This window comes from Zootoca vivipara, chromosome 14, assembly GCF_965207765.1.
Source record: "Zootoca vivipara chromosome 14, rZooViv2.hap1.1, whole genome shotgun sequence".
In the NCBI taxonomy this organism is placed as follows: domain Eukaryota; kingdom Metazoa; phylum Chordata; class Lepidosauria; order Squamata; family Lacertidae; genus Zootoca; species Zootoca vivipara.
The window spans coordinates 32,923,331-32,942,728 of NC_142597.1; the positions used below are offsets into that span (position 1 = coordinate 32,923,331).

Sequence of the window (19,398 nt, forward strand, 5' to 3'; positions counted from 1 at the left end):
AGGGTCACTTATTGCCCTTGTTCAGCCCCATCTCATTCTGGGTACTTCTCACCGCTCTTTGGGAACTGCCAGAAGGCCCTCAGAGCTGGACCTCCATGTCTAGGCTGGACGATGGGGTGGAGATGCTCCTTCAGTTACAATCTGTCCAGAATCTTCCCAACATGCAGCTTCATAGGAGAGAGAGAGATTAGCAGTTTTTAGCTAAAGATTTGGAAGTAAAAGGAGGTTGTAGAAGAGTGCTAGTTAAGTTAATTATGTATTAAGATTTAGTTAAGTGTTATTATTGTATTGAATTTTAAGATTTAACTAGAATAGAATTGCATATTGAGATAAGAGATTTATAGTATTGATATGTTATTAGGAGTATTAATAAGTTTAGATAATTATTTAAAAAGATTGGAATCAAGATTGGGAAAGTACTAAGGAAGTAATATAAAGAAACATAGTTGGGAAGGAAAGGAGGAAGTCAATAAAGATTGTGATATAAGATTGAACTGATATTCTTTTTTATTGTAATGTTGGTGTTGTGGTATGTTGTGTTTATTTTGAGTCTTCTTTTTTCTGTTGTGTTTTTATAAAATCAATAAATATATATATAAAGAGAGAGAGAGAGAGAGACAGACAGACAGACAGACAGACAGAGTCAGAGAGAGAAACCAAACTTTTTCTCTATCTGCTTTCTCTTCATTTTGCCCCCGAATCTACCAACATTCAGGCTCAAGGATGCCAGGCCAGAACGTGTCACCCCTCTGAGGCAGGCATGACTTCCTCTTGATTCCCCTCTTGCCTTTAGAAACCAAGTGTCTCTAAGTGACGCCCAGAGAATGCCAATCCACGTGAGGGACCTTCTCTCGCTCCCACCAACCCCCCGGGAGGCACACCCCTCTTTGGCACGGTCGGTTGGATCGCTCATGCTCCATCTATCCCTCGCTCTCCAAAACAAGCCGGACTTGTTTGCTGCCAGCCCTCGCCCGTGTGTATGGAGGGTTTGGTTTTGTTTTGTGTTTTTTTTTTAAAGTACAGCTGTCTAAAAACTGAATGACAAATGTGGGCGAGGCCCAGTGGGGAAGGATCACAAATAGGGCCAGGAGGCATCTTTCTGCTCAAGTCTCCTGGTGGCGTTTTTGTGTGCGAGACCCACAAGGAGGACGGACAACCTGTGGGAAGCATGATTTTCTCTGGGATACTCTTGGTGATGGGAATTGGCATCGCAGCTGCAAAAGGTAGGGATGCTCCTTGCATTATTCAATTTATGGGAACATTTGTTGTTGTTGTTTAGTCGTTTAGTCGTGTCCGACTCTTCGTTATCCCATGGACCAGAGCACGCCAGGCACTCCTGTCTTGCACTGCCTCCCGCAGTTTGGTCAAACTCATGTTCGTAGCTTCGAGAACACTGTCCAACCATCTTGTCCTCTGTCGTCCCCTTCTCCCTGTGCCCTCCATCTTTCCCAACATCAGGGTCTTTTCCAAGGATTCTTCTCTTCTTATGAGGTGGCCAAAGTATTACCAGTAATTTATTTGTAAAATGTATTTTTGAGAGAGAGAGAGAGAGAGATCACTAACAATTCAACATCAGGAAGAACTCTCTAAGCATAAGGAAGAACTTTCTGACCGTAAGAGCTGTTCAACAGTGGAACAGAGAATACTGGGCTCTCCTTCCTTGGAGGTTTTTTAAGCAGAGGTTGGGTGGCCATCTGGCATGGAAGCTTTAGCTGAGATTCCTGCATCGCAGGAGGTGGGACTGGATGACCCTCAGAGTCCCTTCCAACTCTACAATTCCTCGATTCTGGGATTCGCTCCAGGGCGAGCGACAACAACTTAAGAATACAATACGAAAAGAAACAAATGGATGTCAAGAGAATAGCTTGAGTCCTAATATATGTGTATCTGTGGCGTCAAAGGCTGTGGTCTGGAGGTGGGTATTTAAGATACAATGGGAGATACATAATGCAGGTGTTCGACACACCTCTGTGGGAAAGGAGTTTTGCAGTTTAGGGTTTGCTACAGAGAATGCCTCCTCCCACCCATGCACTGCAGCTCCTGAATTTACAAAGACATTTATTTGTTGGTTTTATTTGTAAAATTGCATACACCTCTTAATGTTAAAAGGTTGCATCCGACGAGTCTGTGCCCACTAATGTTGTGACTGTACCTTAAGTTCTGCAGAATAGAAATTATACAGAATATATTAGGTTGTAGATAAAGTTATTTGTAATAGCATAATAAGGCTAAACACATCTGTATTCCAATGTATGGAAATGTAATTGAGTATTTTTTTTTATTTTTATTCTCATTCACTTTTTTCTTCATCACTTTTTTTTATAAACGATTTTTTTCTATTATGAACAAACATAAATAGAAGTTCTACACAAAGTAGACTTTTTGAAATTTACGAGCCATGGTTTATTAATTTCAGTGGGTGTGCTCTTGTGTAGGACTAATGTTAGAAATACCCCCAAAAATTTTTTTTGAAAAAATCTCTAAGCAGTTTACATAAAATATAATATTATATATTGTTAATATTAAATTTTTATTTATAAAAATAATGGAGGGGGAGTCGATATAAATTAATAAAAGAATACATCAGCAGTGTTCAGACAAGACTTTTGAAAAACTAAATAAAAACAGTTTAAAACTATATAATTAACAAAGACTTTGTGGCCCAGCTGAAGTTAAGAAAAATGGAGCAAGATTTGGAATAGTTTATATACAGCAGGCATGTCCAACAGGTAGATCGTGATCTACCGGTAGATCACTGGACGTCTGTGGTAGATCGTTGGTAGATCATTGGCTCCCCTCAAAGAAGCTGAACAACTGTGGCTCCCCTAAAAAAAGCTCAACATTTTACCTCCTCCCTGAAAAAACTCAACAACATTGACCTGAACCCCCCCCCCCATGGACCTTCCTCGTTCCTAAAAAAAAGCTAAACAACTTTGACCTGAACCCAAAAAAAGGGGGTAGATCACTGCCAGTTTTTAACTCTGTGAGTAGATCACAGTCTCTTGGGAGTTGGCCACCACTGATATACAGTATATGCTTTGGTTGGTGCTGTTTTTATTGATACCTTTTATGATGGTTTAATGTTTAATCCCATTGGGATGTTTCGTGGGAAGCAACTGATAAACGAAACAAATAATAAAATGACAGCTACAACCTCTTGTTTATAGAGCCCTCCCGCCTCCCTCCCCAGATTTCCCCTTACCCAGTTGGCACACCCCAGGGACATGCCATCAGTTTGGAAAGGTGGCAAAGAATTTAGACCTCTTGAGAAAAGATTAAAATAGAAGAGGCAGGGTGGTGTGTCTTTGGGGGGTGAAAACTTTGGTGAGGGGGTGGCTAAGATTCCAGAGGAGGATTAACTTTTTGAATTAGAGAATAAGCCTCGGAAAGGTAGACGTTGGATTTCTCTAATTTATGCCCCCCCATAAAATGCAATACATTGTTTTAGTAACTTAAAGGGTAGAAAGGCAAAGAGGGCGGGGGCGGTCAATGAGGCCAGTAGACCAGGCATCTCTCTCCCCTCAACCCTGTTTTAGTGGAACAAGTCCTTAAACAAGCCACACACATTTTTACAGTCTTGGGTAAAGTGTGCTAAATATTCTTTCCTCCTTTACGGAAAGGGAATTTGCAGGGAGGGCAAACGGTAGGCGAGTCCCATCAGAAAATGTGGTGAGAATTGAGGAGTTGAATAAACATGCTTTCCATAGATAACAGTATTGCAGATTCATAGAAGTATAGAGTTAGAAGGGACCCCCAAGGATCTTCTAGTCCAACCCCTTGCAAAATGCAGGAGTCACAGCTAAAGACGGATGGACACCCAACCTCTGTAGAAAACTTCCCAGGACAGAGAGTCCACCACGTTCCGAGGGCGTCCGTTCCACCGTCGAACAGCTCTTGCCGCCAAAAAGTTCTTCCTAATGTTTAGTCAGAATCTCCTTCCTTGTAACTTGATTCCATATGTTCTGGTCCTGCCCTCTGGAGCAGCAGGAAAACAAGCCTGCTCCCTCTTCCACCAAACGGATTATCATCTGATTCTGCACGGACTTTTCCTGCATAGCTGTCCTGGGGCTGAAGAGATGGAGTACAGGGTCTCTGCCATCAGTCAGAAAAATAAAGACCTCTGAGAATATGCCTCCCGGGAAGAACGTAATGACAAGGGGGAGAATACTTACAAGGACATCCAAACTTCAGAAGCAGTGCAATCTGAAGGGCGTAGCACAAAAGGAAAAGCAGATTGGGAGGGAAGAGAAAAAGAACGCAACTCCAGAAGCAGTTCTTCTGAAGTTGCGTTCTTTTCCTCTTCCCTCCCAATCTGTTTTTCCTTTTGTGCTACGCCCTTCAGATTGTGAGGCTGAGAACAAGCACCTTATTATCAACTGTTGCAAGCCGTTCTGGGAAACTTTCTGCTGAAGAGTGGGATTTTAAAAAAAAAAAACTTTAATAAGCAAAATGCACAACTCACTTCCTTTTCTCGTTGCCTTTCTCTAGTGTCGGTAGGATATACGCCTCGCCTCACTTCCAAGGACCTGGCCGGGAAGATCACTTCCTCCACCTTCACTTTGGAACAACCCCGCTGCGTCTTCAACAAGTTTGTCAGTGCCACCGAAGAGATATGGCTGGTGGTCGCCCGCAGCAGCGGTACGTTGTGTGTGATTGGTTGCAATTATATCCCGCCTTTTTCTCCATGGAGCTCTTTTTTATTTTATTTTTTTTGTAAATCAATTTTTTTTGGCTTTTTCACAATTAATTTCCACAGTTAACTACAAAAGTCAAATCCCCCCCAATCCCCATTCACAAACACCTTTCAAAACCTTATCTTTGAGGTTCTTTACACCTCATGACTTCCCTTCATTCCCTCTTCTGGTACCTTATACCAGTGTTTCTCAACCTTTTTTGGGCCACGACACACTTGTTCCATGAAAAAAATCACGAGGCACACCACCATTAAAAAAGTTTAAAAAATTAACTCTGTGCCTATATTGACTATATATAAAGTAATTCTCTTTATATATAGGCCATTTGTTAATGCCCTTTGTTGACTTTAAGCCTGGGTGGCTCTTTTTAATTTTTTTTTTCCTTGCCACACAGTACAAACATTCTCAGGCGTTAGGGGGGAAATGGGGGGAAGGAGACTCCGGCATTAGGCCCAAAGGCCTCAGGGCCACTTACAGCGCTGCTAAAAGGCAGAATGAAAAGCCCTCGGGTCGAGGGGAGCTTCGCAGGGCCCCCGACTCCGCGACCCAAGCGGGAACGAGGGTGCTACGCGGGGCTCACAGGAGACCCCTCCCCTCGAGAGGAAAGAGGCGTGTCCCGGGTGTTTCTCTCCCCCCGCCAGACCTCCCTCCCCTCAGAGGCACCACTTTTCGGGCGCAGCGAAGGCCCGTTCCTCCCTGCGCACCCCAACCGCCGCCGGAGGGCCATGGCCAACGCCGCCTCCGCTCCGCGCCCGCTCGGCCTGATCCTGGGCCGCCTCTCCTGCCCGCCTCGCTTACTGCATGGTCCCTTCCAACTCTGGCGGCGGTTGGGGTGCGCAGGGAGGAACGGGCCTGCTCTCCGCCTTCTCGCGCTCTAGCCTGGCTGGCCAAGGAGCGTTGTGCTGCGCTCGCCACTCGCGGGACTAGACTGGAAGCCCTTTCCGGTGGGCCAGTGTTCTGTAATGGCGGCCGCCAGGCACGTGACAAGGCAGCAAATCGCCCTTCTCGTCGCCGCACGCCGCGGCACACCAGCCCCCGTCTCGCGGCACATTACTGTGCCGCGGAACAGCGGTTGAGAAACGCTGCCTTTTACAGTGGTACTTTGGGTTACAAACACTTTGGGTTACAAACGCTTCAGGTTACAGACTCCGCTAACCTGGAAGTACTACCTCGGGTTGAGAACTTTACCTCAGGATGAGAACAGAAATCACACGGCGGCGGCGGCGCAGTGGCAGCGGGAGGCCCCATTAGCTGAAGTGGTACCTCAGGTTAAAAATGGACCTCCGGAACGAATTAAGTTCTTAACCAGAGGTACCACTGTATTAACAAAAATCGCCTGCATTTCTACACACATACCATACTTCATCAATTCTCCTCCTCCTCCTCCTCCCTCTTCCTCTCCGAATTTTTCCCAAATTTTGCTGATTGCAAATGTGCAGTCAAAGCCTGCCAATCCATTTAGTTACATTTGCACATATGCAATAATTATTTTCCATTCTTTTTCCTAACTTTGGCACATTTAAATTTCACTGGAAGGCAGCTATCAGTTAAATCAGATTTAAAATCCAGCTCACCTTCCTCACAATCTCCTATTAGTCTCAGAGGCTGTAATTTCTGCCTCATTTCAGCCACCAAGGCATTCCCAAATATTTCTTGCCTACCACCCATGCCATCCATAGTTACTTCTGGCTTTTCCTCCAGAAATTCCACCAGTTCCTTCATAATTTTTTCTCTTACGTCTTCCCTCCCACTTTGGTTCAAGAACCTGACGGAATCTTAAGAGATTTTCTTTTTGTTGCATCTCAAGCATTGCCAGATCATCCTCTATTGTCTCTTTATGCCAGGCATCCCCAAACTGCGGCCCTCCAGATGTTTTGGCCTACAACTCCCATGATCCCTAGCTACAGGACCAGTGGTCGGGGAAGATGGGAATTGTAGTCCAAACCATCTGGAGGGCCGAAGTTTGGGGATGCCTGCTTTATGCCATATAAAGAAGTTCGTTTCTTCCTGAGCTTGCACTTTTTTTGCCACATTGTTCTTGTAAGGGTCGCCCAGCAAGGCCTGGCAAATAATCCCTTTTTTCCTTATTGCCCCTTACAGCAGCAGAAAGCTGCGCCATCCCCAGATCCCCTGAGGAGCTGCCCTATCAATCGTTTGATAACAATTCCTGTTACATGACTTTGGGCACTGCCCCAGCAAACTACCCCTGCCCAGCGGAAGGAAGCAGCGAGCTCACTGTCTTGCGGGTGGGGAACGAAGTCGACTGCAAGACAGATCCCACCAGACCAGATTGCAACGGCCCCCTGCCTGAGCCAGGGCCCTACAAGTGAGTTACCTGTGTCAGGTGGTTTCCCCCCCACACCTGCCACTCAAAGTTCTGATAGTGTCTCTGTTTTCTGAATTAAACCAGTACTGAATTAAAGTACTGTATTGTCTACATCTGGGTAAAGGGTTTGCTTGTTTGTTTTCCCTTTGGTGCAACCCTCCTCAACAGGAAGCCTTGCCAGGTGTGGTTGGATGATGGGAGTTGGAGTCCAATGACATCTAGCGCAGTGGGTCCCAAACTCCCCACCAACAACACTACCACACCGGGCCACTTGAAAATGGCTGAGGGTCTTGGAAGGCAACTTAATGGTCCTATTTTTCTCCCAGTAAATAATTGTTGACATCCAATGGCATTTGATGGCTGACATGTAATGGACAGGTGGAAGGGGAGGAGATTTGATTCAGTACACTGTTAGAAAGTTGGTGCCAGTTTCAATCTATTTTGGCCTGTTGCTATTTCAGCTTTTCAGAAGTCCTACAATATCGCTTTTGATTTTCCTAAATGATAATTTTGATTGTTTTATCTTTTTTGTGTAAACTGCCTTGAGGGTTGTTTGTTTTCTGCAATTCAGCGGTGTATAAATTCTGTGAAACAAAAAAAATGAAATTAGAGCCAAATATATCATATTTGTGCTTTCTGGGGGAAACACATGACACGTTCCAGCCTGTGGGGGCAGGGGGTTATCTGGGGAGAGTCCTGAGGACTGAGAGGAGGAGGTGTCAGAAACTGAAGAGGTAACAGAGTTTAGGGAGCAGGAAGAGGCTGTGGCAGAGAGTCCAGGGTGAAAGGCAGAGGAGGAGGCTGGAGAACAGGACAGCAAAGAGGCAGAGATGAGGCAGGCTGCTAAAGAAGCCAGGGGGTCTCCCCCTCCTGCTGTGAACAGCTCACCCCCCCCCCTGGTATCCCAGAACCAGAAGAGGCATGAAGAGGGCAGAGCAAAGACAGGCCCAGCAAGGAAGTCTCAGATTGCTTGGGGGAGGAGATGAGTCTTAGAGAGCTGTGGGAAGTAAGGGACTTTCAGTCCTTACAACTGCCTCATTGGGGCAAGACTTCCTGGATAGAATTGCTGTGATCACTAGGCCTGCGCTGTTTTGGTTTCTTGGAGGGAAAAAGGCTAATCTCACTGACACCGGGTGTTTTAATGCTGACCTACCCCTGGCCCTAGCTCCTGACGATCTCCAGGGAGGACTCAGGGGGTGCCCCTTAACTTTAAAATGTACCTTTAAACATTTTTCTTCAATTCACTATATACCATATCCCAGTACTCTTTTACCCTTTTACAAGTCCACCACGTACCCTCAACCTCTTTACATCTCCAACACTTACCTGATTCAGACTTATATATTCTAGCAAGTCTACTCGGAGTTAAGTACCATCTGTAAATCATTTTTAGGTGCCCCTTATCTCAAACCCTGGAGGGAGATGCTGCCAGCCAGTGTCAACAGTCCTGTGTCAGAAGGACCAATGGTCTCTTTCAGTCCCAGGCAGCATCCTTCCTTTATTCACGTGGCTTGGAAGAGGTTGTCCCGAGTCCATCAAGTTCTTACCTTTCTCTTCTCAGGGTGAAGTTTCTGGCCTTTAATTCTGGAGGCCCCACAGCAGAGTCGAGATGGTCGGAGTCCATCACGCTGATCCAAGGTAACTGAACAGGGCCTGCTGGGTGCAATCCAAACACTGACAAGCACATTGTAGACCCCTCGGTTTCAAAAGGACCACTGCAGATGCCATCAAATGCCTCCCTATCACTGTGTGCAGATACAGTGGTGCCTCGCTAGACGAACGCCCTGTAAGACGACTCTTTCGCTTAACGAAATGATTTTTTGAGCGGAGGTTGCCTCGCTAGACGAGTTCGTTTTACGAAAAATTTGTCTAGCGAGTCGTGGTTTCCCATAGGAATGCATTGAAATTCAATTAATGCATTCCTATGGGCAAAAAATAAAACAAAAAAAATTCAATGCATTCCTATGGGATTCGCTAGACGAATTTTTCGTTATAAGAATTGACCCATGGATCGAATTAAATTCGTCTAGTGAGACACCACTGTACATGTTTATCACTAGAGGACCGAAGGACTAGGGGTGCCTTTTATCAGCTTGGCCTGGTTTGCCAATTACGGCCGGTCTTGGGCAGGGATAGCCTGGCCACTGCAGTCCATGCGTTGGCAGCCTCAAGGCTGGACTACTGCAACGCGCTCTGTGTGGGGCTGCCCTTGGGACGGGTTCAAATGCTCCCGCTGACGGCCAGGTTGCTGATGGAGGCGGCTGGCATGCAACACCTTTGTTAAAACAGCTGCACTGGCTGCCCATCTACTACTGAGCCAGGTTCAAGGCCCTTGTCTCAATTTACAAAGGCCTGAACAAGTTAGGTCCAGGGTACCTCAGGCTTGATCACTAAGATAATCTGCTAGTCACACTTGAAGTTGGCAAGGCTCATTTGACAACGAGAAACTGAGCCTTTAGTGTCATGGGCCCAGTCCTGTGGAACTCTCCGCCACTGGAGATTCAGCAGACACCTTCAGTGGCAACTTTTAAACGCCTGCTGAAAACTTTTCTATTCTGCCAGGCCTATGCACGCAATTACCATTTACTGGTGTCTGTTTTTAACTTTCTTGTTTTTAACCTTTTTATGCTTTTGATGTATGGTTATATGGCTTTATTGCTGTAAACCACTTTGTTATACTTTTGTGATGCAGTGGCAAACATTTTTTATTATTATAAATAAATATTCCCCCCACCCCTGGTTGCGATGCTCAGGAATCAGGGCTCACCAACCTTTCTAGACTCTATGCCATTCTTTCTAGACACTTTTCAATAGAACGGCCCATCTGACAATTACAGCTTTAAATGTATTCTCTTGTCCTTATCAGGGAAGGATCCTGAGACGATTGACACATCCCCCGGGCGACGGAGCGCTGGAATGATTGCCATCACCACGATCCTCTCCATCCTCTGTGCCATCCTGCTGGCTGCCCTCATTGCTGCCTTGGTCTATAAATAGTACGTTTCTATTTAGAATTGCGGAGGGAATTGACTATGGCCTTGTCTGAAACCCGATGGTCGTGCCACCTTGGAGTTAAGGGCCTTTGCTTGCCGTCTGCAGCTTGGCTTGCTTATTTGAGCCTTCTGGAGCAAAGGGGTTGCCTCCGACGTTAGTCATGCCCAAAACATACGAATGGAGATGGGTAACGCAGGTCCATTCATTTCAATGGGTCGCCTCTGAGTAGGACTTAGTTGAATGGGCAAATGTTTATTCCTATATTTGATGCATTTTTAGCCAGCAGAGGAGGAGGAGGAGGCAATGTGGTGGGGAGACATCCACAAGGGTGGGTGGGTGGCAGTGAGCAGCAACGGCTGGATCTGCCTCCTGTATTTAAGTAATACAGGAGTTTCCACAGCTTAATTGTGAAACATATCTGTTTCTTTTCCATTTAACTGTGTCTACACCCAACCTTTTCCTCCAAGGAGCTCAAGGTGGTGTATATTGTTATCCTCATTTAATCCCCACAACAAGAACCCTCTGAGGCAGGTTAGGCTGAGGGACTGCTCCCCAAGATCCCCCAGTTAAAGCTTCGTGGCCAGGTGGGAGGATTTGAATCCTGGTCTCTGTCAGGTCCCCATCCAGCTCTCTAACCACTACACCACCACTGCCTCTCCCACGTCAGTGAGGTTGAGGCCCGACCCGACCTTACGCAACCCTCACGGCCCGTATCGACCTCATTCTTCCTTCTGCCATTCCTTTCCCACAGTTCGGACGTCTGCGGCAGTGCCGAGATTGTCACCGTGAGGGATCCAGCGACAATCACCCGCTACACCACCCACCATATATATGACCAGCCTGGCCGAAACTTGTGAGCCCCTCTGTTTCAGGACGATCTGTCGACGGTATCCATCTTCCCTTTCCCCTCCTGCTGTGGCTGCCTCAATCCGTTAGAATCTCTCAAGGAGCTCTGCTGAGACATTTGACCTCTGGACGTACATCCCATTCCTGAGATCCTCTTGGAGGAGCTCAGAGGAGTTGGCGGGGCGGAGGGCAGAGGAAAAACTGAGCGATCATCTGTGAATTACACACTTTGGGATGTTTTCTTCACTGAAGATGGATATTGGCGGCACCTTCTGCCCAAGGGAGGATCCAGTGCAACGGTGGTTACGTCTTAAAACGTTGAAATAATTCCATATGTAAACAGCAGCAGATTTAGGCTGTTCCCAATGAACGAATAAGTCTGGGGGCAGCCTCATTTTAAAAGATGGGGGGGCAGGGGGCAGGGAGAGATCTTTCGGGGTTGTTGTTTTTCCAATTAAGCATCCTAGATGTGTTGGTTGCGGGCAGAGTAATCACCAAAGACGTCTTTGTTTGATGAATGGGATGGGGTTTGTTTGAACCTGAAAGGAATACCTCACAGGAGAAAAGGGACGCACACCTTGTTTTCAGGCATCGGTGGGAGCAACAGGCATCTTCTTAAAAAGAGGCTTTTGAGTGCCTCTTAGAAGATGGTGCCTGTCGGCTGGGAAGTCTGGAGGTACTGTTATTAAAATATAATCTATATCGTTTTAACCTGCTGTTGCCTAGTTAATCGGGAGCAGGCACCATTCAAAGCTGCGGAATGGAGAAATCAAGGGTGTGGACTTCCAGGTACGGTTGGACTACAACTCCCATCCAGGGGCAGCTCATCCCGTTTTACCGCCTGAGGCAAAACAGGAAGGTGCAGTGAGAATGAGGGCCCTCATCACCCTTAGAATCCCTTAGAGTTGGAAGGGACCCTGAGGATTATCTAGTTCAGGGGTCAGCAACCTTTTTCAGCCATGGGCCGGTCCACCATCCCTCAGACCATGTGGTGGGCCGGACTATATTTTTTTGGGGGAAATGAACGAATTCCTATGCCCCACAAATAACCCAGAGATGCACTTTAAATAAAAGCACACATTCTACTCATGTAAAAACACGGTGATTCCCGGACCATCTGCGGGCCGGTTTGAGGAGAAGGTGATTGGGCTGCATCCAGCCCCCGGACCTTAGGTTGCCTACTCCTGATCTAGAGTGGAAATTGGAGTTCTTGGGAAAGTCCAGAAATAAGCGATAAATTGCAAGAACTCAGGCCAAAAGAAGATGATTTCAAAAAAAATTCACAGGGTTTTATTGATTTGATGTGGAGTTTAAATGGGAATCAATCCCAATGTTGAAGGCAAATAAAGATAAATTCCAGTAAAAATCAGAACAAGGCCCTGTTTCGACTATTCTTCGTCAGCAAAGATTCACAGGTCAGAGTGTACCAAGTCTGTTTGCCAAGGCAAGGCAAACATAGTTGGTACACTTTGACCTGTGAATCTTTGCCGATGAAGAATAGTCGAAACAGGGCCTTGTCCTGATTTTTACTGGAATTTATCTTTATTTGCCTTCAACATTGGGATTGATTCCCATTTAAACTCCACATCAAATCAATAAAACCCTGTGAATTTTTTTTGAAATCATCTTCTTTTGGCCTGAGTTCTTGCAATTTATTGCTTACTCCTGATCTAGTCCAACCCCCTTCAATGCAGGAATAGGCAGCTGTCCCGTACGGGGATTGAACCTGCAACCTTGGCGTTATCAGCACCACGCTCTAACCATCTGAGCTACCCAGGCCTTCACAGGGTCCAAGAGCGTTTGAAGGGCCACAGATTAGGTGCTCCTGGACGACACATTATAATTCTACACTTTGAAAACACCACACCATCAAATGGCCACCTTTCCCGCAATCAAACAAGCCCAACAGTCAAAATAATTGGCTCATCCCTTTGGGGATTCCTCTACTGCTTGGGCCAAGCAAGTGAATCCAAAAGAGAGGGGTCTTTTTTTGGCGTCACACTTATAATTCTCCTTCCCCCTCTACGATCATTGTGTTGCCGTCTTTTTTGCAGAACATGCTAAGATCATCCTATGTATGGAAGCAGAAAGGCAATGGGGGTGGGGGAGTATATATTTCAACCTAGGTAAAGGGACCCCTGACCATTAGGTCCAGTCGTGACCAACTCTGGGGTTGCGCGCTCATCTCGCATTATTGGCTGACGGAGCCGGCGTATAGCTTCCAGGTCATGTGGCCAGCATGACAAAGCCGCTTCTGGCAAACCAGAGCAGCACATGGAAATGCCGTTTACCTTCCCACTGTAGCGGTTCCTATTTATCTACTTGCATTTTGACGTGCTTTCGAACTGCTAGGTTGGCAGGAGCTGGGACCGAGCAACGGGAGCTCACCCCGTCACAGGGATTCGAACCGCCGACCTTCTGATCAGCAAGCCCTAGGCTTAGTGGTTTAACCACAGCGCCACCTGGGTCCCTCTAATGGGTGGCAAATCCCCAGCCATGGAGCCTAATTTACCGGCCCTTCCTCAAAACATTTTTTTTCCCTGATTCCCCAATTTGGCAGCGGCAAAAAGGAGAAAAAGTGGAGGACTCAGTACTGACATAGGTGGAGACAATTTAGGAAGGTGGGAGGTGTTGCCACACCCACTTTGGGCCACACCCACCACTGGCATGCACCACCCCCACCCCCTGGGGCGGTTGGCCAAGACTGCATGTGGCCCTCAGGTCAAGGAAGGTTAGTTGCCTCTCCCATAACCAACCCATTAAGTATCGTTTAACTGAAAGCAAACCGTGATTTCTTCTTAAAAGACAACAGTGTGAGCATTCATTCATACGCACAATAGAACTATTACCAATTCATTCTGCACATTTTCCGTTCTTTGATCTGTTCCACCCTATTTCTGTATCAAATGGGTTTTTTAAAAAGAAAGAAAGAAAAGCACAGGTGTTTTTGCACTAAAGTATATTTAAAAAGGCAAATTTTACATAGGAATGGCAACATATTTTGCACGTATATATCATATATCCATTCTGAAGGAAATCAGCCCTCAGTGCTCACTGGAAGGACAGATCCTGAAGCTGAGGCTCCAATACTTTGGCCACCTCGTGAGAAGAGAAGACTCCCTGGAAAAGACCCTGATGTTGGGAAAGATGGAGGGCACAAGGAGAAGGGTATGACAGAGGACGAGATGGTTGGACAGTGTTCTCGAAGCTACGAACATGAGTTTGACCAAACTGCGGGAGGCAGTGCAAGACAGGAGTGCCTGGCGTGCTCTAGTCCATGGGGTCACCAAGAGTCGGACACGACTAAACGACTAAACAACAACAACAACATATCAAGCATCTTGGATATTTGCACATTTTTGAGTCACATCAAAATTTGGAGAGATGCAATAACTGGCCAATAGCTGTGATCTGCAAAATTGGTTTGTTTCCCCATTCCAACGTGGCTCATTCGAAATCCTCGACCTTCCCTACTCTAAAGTGAGGAACTGCAGTATCAGCCCAGCACAAATGAAGCCTCCTAAAAGGAGGGTGTACACAATCAAGAAATAAGCCAAGACCCTTTGGACTTCCTGGAGGACCGTGGCCACTAGCCCCTGGCTTTTCACCAGCCCAAACATGGCTGAGGCAATGCACTCTCCTAAATCACCATGGAAAATGGAGTCTCCAAGAGTCCTGGTGGATGAAAGAGGACAGGCTGGGTGTGTGGAAAGCCTTATCTTGATTCCCTTTCCATCTTAAATTTGCTGTTCTGTTGTGTTCTTCCTGTGAGAAGGCAGAAAGAAAGGTTTTGGGGTTTCTACATTATTATTTATTTACAATCTCAGAAGGCACGACACAAAAGGAAAATGGATGGGGAGGGAGGAGGAGATATGCAAGTGCCCAGTTACAGGCTCTTCTAATGAGCAACGGGTGGAACAATTCAAGGAGAGGAGATGCCAAAAGTTGCCCATTTCTCAACTGTGCTGATGGAGGGGTACTGCTTCTCAGTAGAGCTGGGGGTGGTCTTTGTCCCTTTTCTTCTGTTATCTTGACCCTCACGCTGAGGAAAGTCAATAAGCATTTGTGAGTCTTCTGTTGTTCACCTAATTCATGTCCCTAAAGAAAGGGCCATTTTGTACGTTTCCTTGTTTTAGTTATTCAGCATATTTATAGCATCTCCTCCGTCACAATGAATCCCAGAGCAGCGGGAGGGGGGGGGTTGCATGCATGTTGCATAAAAACACATTGAAAGAAGATCAGACTGTAAAATAAATATAAACAATGAGAACTAAAGTGGGTCAATCACATCCTATCAATGAATTCACTAAGATTCTGCAGATTTATTTATTTTATTTCATAAAATTTAAATACTGCTTGATTGTAAGGAAAAAAATCCTCAGCACAGTTAGGCAAACAGGTCAAAGTCTTCAAAGCGGCCCTGAAATGAATACTCAGAAACATTACATGCTTCCCATTTTGGCATTCAAATTTTGAGAGGAATTTAGAATTCAGATTTTAACTCTGGGCACCCCAAAATTTGAACGCTTATTGGCTTCTGTTGTTTTGTTTTGAATATTTTTTTGGGGGGGGGGCAGGCATCCCATATGAAATCTCATGAGCTGTAAGTAAAGCATTTCCAACTTATTAATCATTGTGTAGTCTGTTTGTTGCAAAAGAGTTAGAAGAAGTTGAGTGCTTTATGCAACTAAATGGGTTAAAAGGGCTGTTTGACTTTTGTGAGTTTAAACCAGGGTTTCCCAAACTTGGCTCTCCAGCTGCTTTTGGACTACAGTTCGCATAATCCCTGACTGCTGATCCTGCTAGCTAGGGATGATGGGAGTTGTAGTCTGAAATCAGCTGGAGACCCAAGTTTGGAAAACCCTGGTTTAAACTCTGCTCTTTGGAGCTCTATCCTGCTGGAGTTTAGCCTCACATTTTGAACACAGCTGATTCTTTGGCTATTTACCTTCCCCCAAGGGATCCACATTCCCTCCCCCCCCCCAATATCTCTTTCCACTTACAGTGGAACCTCGGTTTATGAACACCTCGGTTTATGAATTTTCAGTTTACGAACACTGCAGACCCATCTGGAACGGATTGATTCACTTTCCATTACTTTCAATGGGAAAGTTCGCTTCAGTTTAGGAACGCTTCAGTTTATGAACAGACTTCTGGAACCAATTGTGTTCATAAACCGAGGTACCACTGTAGTTTTAATGCATCTAAGCATAACCCTCCAGCTCCCGGATTGAAAAATCCGGGATCAGCGGCGGCGCAGCACCGGAAGTCGCTTCTACACGGCAGCGGGGCAACGAAGGTCACTTCTACGCATGTCCAGACATGCGTAGAAGCGACCTCCGGTGCCAGTGCCGCCCGTGTCTGCATGTCTGGGCACCGGAAGTCGCTTCTGCGCATGTCCGGACATGTGCAGACAGCCAGGAGCTGGGACATGGCCGCCGGCAGGAGCTTTACGGGATATTTATGGGATATAATCAATTCGGGATAACAGTGGGAAACGGTAACAAAATACGGGGGTTTCCAGCGAAAAACAGGGAACTTGGCAGCTATGCATCTATTGTCTGCTTGTTTGTTTTGTTTGAAATCAATTTGGGTTGCCCTGAGCAAGACAAAGCAACAAGCTATTATTATTATTATTATTATTAGTCAATAATCACATGCTGGGAGAAAATAAGACCACCATTAAAGTGTCTTCCAAGACCCCCAGTAATTTCCAAGTGGCCCTGGGGGGTGGAGTTTGGGAACCACTGCTCTAGATGTTGTTGGACTACAAATCCTATCAGCCCCAACAAGTGTGGACAATGGTTAGGGATGATGGGAGTTGTAGTCCAGCAACATCTGGAGGTGCCTCAGGTTCATGGGAAGGGCTGGCTTGGAAGATCCGCTGCTGCCCAGGAACCTGTGCTAATATTGAAGACAAACCTTGTAGTTTTAGCATCCGGAGAGTCCCTCTGCCCACGCACAGCACAACCTACACACAGATATTGAAAGTGTACCAGCAAAATGAATTTGCGGTCCCTCTGGATGCCACAGAAATCACCTGCAGTTCCAGCTTGGTGCCTCCAGGGTTTTTTGTGATTAACAAAAATGAAGTGCAAACATAACAAAGAGAGAAACACACACACACACACACACACACACAGAGAGAGAGAGAGAGAGAGAGAGAGAGAGAGAACCAGAAATTTAAACCCAAATGGAAAATAAAGTAATAACTTGTTCAAACATTCCCTTTACAAATACAGTGGTACCTCTACTTACGAATTTAATGCATTCCGAACACACATTCGTAAGTAGAAAAAAATTGTAAGTCGAATCCCATAGGAATGCATTGGGAGAAAAAATTCGTAAGTCGAAGCAACCCTATCTAAAAATTCATGAGTAGAAAAAAATCCTATCTAAACTACATCCAAGATGGCGGACGGAGCTCCATTCGTAAGTAGAGTTATTCGTAAGTAGAGGTACCACTGTAATAAAGTTTTATTAAAAAATAAAAAGAAGTAGAATAAAGGTTCTATATAGTCTTAAACAAGCTAGATGAGCATACATGGATGACACTGAACGACCATGTGCTTCAATGTATAGGAAATAAAGTCCTGCCATATGTGAAAAAAGAACAGTCCTTTGAGCTTTAGATACTTTTGGTTTAGGGCAGATCTCTTCAAGAAGGGCAATTTGCCAAACCCTTGAACACCAGCAACCCAAATGATTTAGGATTAAAGGTCTTCCAGGATTTGGCAACACAGCCCCCGGGCTGCTCTTAAGAGATGAGAAATAAGTTATTTACTTTTCAAATCCCGCTCTGCCTTGGGTTTTTAATCCAGGGGGGGGGAAAGCTGCCCGCAAGCTGTTTGCTAACCTTAACTCACCCTAAACTCCAGCCAACGAGATCCAAAGGTCCGGCGCCTCTGTTCTTCAGATCCCGTAGCTTTTCAAAAAGGATCGATGCTGCCACCCTCCTGCCTCAAATTTCCTGGACCTTCCTTGTGGGGTGCAACAAACCAGGACACCTGCTTTGGTTGGCTCTGCTGCTAGCTAGCACCACCAGGGCAGTGGCATTGGGATGACTCGAGCCCTCAAGGAGAGAGCCAGACGAAATGGCCTGGCGGAGCAACCGGCTGGAAGAGTGACCCCTTCCACGTTCTGACAAAAGTGAAAAGGAGAGGCTGATTTACACAGTTCTGCTGAGCGCAACCTCTTTCATCTGCTCTGCCTGTTGCTTGGAGACCTCCTTATCACCAATTGCACATCCTCTCTCACTTCTTATGGACCAGAGTGATTGATGGCTGGGGGGGGGGGGAGACAGACGCCTAGGGCATATGTTTTAACCTACATCTCTGCCACTGGTTTGGTGAGATTGCCCGCTGTGGCTGGCATCAGTGAACCCGCTTCCCTGCTGGTCCACACATAGGGGCTGAGATAGCGGCAGTTCCCAGATCGCCAACTGGAATCATAAAGAATCGCAAAGCAAAATGCTTTAAACTGAGTCAGACCATTGGTCCTCCTTGAACTCCAGGTTTCCAGACAGGTGTATAAACTTTATGAAATAAAAATAATTATATATTTTTTGATTTTTATAAATTCGCATCATCATTATCCACTTTATCGCCCTGGCTTTACCGCCCAGGGGTCACCAAACTAAGGCCCGGGGGCCGAATGCGGCCCAATCGCCTTCTAAACCTGGCCTACGGACGGTCAGGGAATCAGCATGTTTTTACATGAGTAGAATGTGTCCTTTTATTTAAAATGCATCTCTGGGTTATTTGTGGGGCCTGCCTGGTATTTTTACATGAGTATAATGTATCCTTTTATTTAAAATGCATCTCTGGGTTATTTGTGGGGCATAGGAATTCGTTCATATTTTTTTTTCAAAATACAGTCCGGCCCCCCACTAGGTCTGAGGGATAGTGGACCGGCCCCCTGCTGAAAAAGTTTGCTGACCCCTGGCCTAGCCCTATCGACTTCCTTCTCTCCCACCCCATGGCTTTCAGAATTAAGTTTTCTATCACTGCATTTTGTACGTTTTCCAGTTCTAATTACACTCATTCCAAAAGGCTCAAAATTTAAATAAATATAGAGGAAATTTATCATTACAAGTCTTCAGACAACCCTGCTAGTGATATTAATTGCTTCCAATAATCTTTCAGATATCGTATAAATTTGCTCCAGTCCTTTCGAAATACTTGATCATGCTGGTTTCAGATTTTTCCTGTCAGCTTCGCCAGTTCTGCAAAGTCCGTCCTCTTCATCTTGCCAAGGAGTGTGGCGGAGTCTCCTTCTTTGGAGGTCTTTAAGCGGAGGCTTGACCATTTGTCCAGAATGCTTTGATGGTGTTTCCTGCTTGGCAGGGGGTTGGACTGGATGGCCCTTGTGGTCTCTTCCAACTCTAGGATTCTATCTGCCACTCTTCTTTTGCTGGCCCAATTTTATTTATTTATTTATTTATTATTTCCCTTGTCAACCAACATGGGCGACGTCTATGACTCCCCCCTCCAGATGTGCCGGGCATCAGTTCCCATCCCCCAGCCAGGATGCCCGACG

General features: G+C 45.9%; 1 protein-coding gene across 1 annotated transcript; it reads left to right on the forward strand.

Annotated features, from left to right (window-relative positions):
• Nucleotides 1-912: 912 nt before the first annotated feature.
• LOC118097249 (uroplakin-3b-like protein 1) lies at nucleotides 913-14,662 on the forward strand. Its single transcript, XM_035139982.3, has 6 exons — nucleotides 913-1,223; nucleotides 4,489-4,638; nucleotides 6,795-7,020; nucleotides 8,582-8,658; nucleotides 9,887-10,016; nucleotides 10,766-14,662. The coding sequence occupies exons 1-6, from the start codon at nucleotides 1,046-1,048 to the stop codon at nucleotides 10,869-10,871; spliced, it is 867 nt and encodes a 288-aa protein (XP_034995873.3). The 5' UTR covers nucleotides 913-1,045; the 3' UTR covers nucleotides 10,872-14,662.
• The last annotated feature ends 4,736 nt before the right edge of the window (nucleotides 14,663-19,398 follow it).

What these genes read in the sequence shown, in the direction of transcription:
- LOC118097249 (XM_035139982.3), top strand. Translation starts at nt 1,046, where the DNA reads ATGTGGGCGAGGCCCAGTGGGGAAGGATCACAAATAGGGCCAGGAGGC. An exon ending in TGGCATCGCAGCTGCAAAAG is followed by an intron (nt 1,224 to 4,488) that starts GTAGGGATGCTC and finishes GCCTTTCTCTAG; the next exon opens with TGTCGGTAGGATATACGCCT. An exon ending in GCTGCCTTGGTCTATAAATA is followed by an intron (nt 10,017 to 10,765) that starts GTACGTTTCTAT and finishes CCTTTCCCACAG; the next exon opens with TTCGGACGTCTGCGGCAGTG.